The sequence below is a fragment of the Carlito syrichta genome, unplaced genomic scaffold, assembly GCF_000164805.1.
Source record: "Carlito syrichta isolate Samal-C Ts95f unplaced genomic scaffold, Tarsius_syrichta-2.0.1 Scaffold144165, whole genome shotgun sequence".
NCBI classification, from domain to species: domain Eukaryota; kingdom Metazoa; phylum Chordata; class Mammalia; order Primates; family Tarsiidae; genus Carlito; species Carlito syrichta.
The window spans coordinates 39,602-40,555 of NW_007088261.1; the positions used below are offsets into that span (position 1 = coordinate 39,602).

At 53.6% G+C, this 954-nt stretch overlaps 1 protein-coding gene across 1 annotated transcript in view; it reads right to left on the bottom strand.

Annotated features, from left to right (window-relative positions):
* CDH3 (cadherin 3) overlaps positions 1-954 on the bottom strand; it is a 51,919-nt gene that overhangs the window by 3,369 nt on the left and 47,596 nt on the right. The window contains exon 14 of the mRNA XM_008050332.2: positions 345-475. Within this exon, the coding sequence (XP_008048523.1) occupies positions 345-475 (131 nt within the window). The remainder of the gene's footprint in view (positions 1-344; positions 476-954) is intronic.

The following is a 954-nucleotide window of genomic DNA, read 5'->3' on the forward strand; positions in this document are numbered from 1 at the left end:
CCCCCCCACCCCATCCCCCACCACCTATCTCCAGCGCACCTCCCTACCCTTTGATGCTCTGGCTCACAGGTAGGAGACAGGCGATGTTAGAGATTTGGGAAAGCCCTAGTCCTCTCAACTTAAGCACAGGCTCGAGGTCAACTTGGCTAAGGCCAAAGAGACCACAGCAGTGGACCAGACCCTCTCTCAGAAGAGCAGCACTGGTGGCCGCTCTAACACAAAGACTGATGCTTCATGCCAGAGTCTGGTCGACACTGCTAACACGGTCAGTTAGCTGACCCTACCACCCCTGCCAGTGGCCTTGGAGGCATCCAGCTCCCAACCCAGGTCTCCCGATAATCCACCTGGTCCTCTTCACCACCGCCCTCTTCGCCATAGTAGAAGACATTGTCACGGGTATCGTCTTCTGGGAGCAGAAGGGGCTCCTTGACCCTCCGTTTCTTTCTCACCAACAAGAGGAGCACCAGCAGGAGGACTGAAAGAGTTGGGCAATGTCAATACACCCCTCCACCGTACGACTGGCCGAGACCCCAGACCCCCATATCTAATTCCAGACCCATCCACTCAGTAGCCAGAGTGTCACATACAACAATGGCTCTATCTGCACCCAGGAAAGCCACAGCTCCTCATCAAGGCTTACGAATGCGACCCTTGCCTATGCCTCTAACACTGCTCCCTCCCTCCCTCAGGGTTTGGTCTCTGAGCTCCTCAAATACACCTGCGGTTTCCTGCTTGAGAACTTTTCATGGGCCCCTTCCTCTCTGCATACTCTGTGCATATGCACGGCTCTCGTCCTTCAGGTATCTGGTTAGCAGAACCTCCTGCTAGATTCTGACCTCACACCTATAATGCTGTCAGTCTTCCCAGATTGGTGGTACTAAACCTTAAGAACATCCTCTTCTGTGGGGATGGGAGCCTTACAGCAGCGCTGGCTTTTTTTTTTTTTTTTTTTTG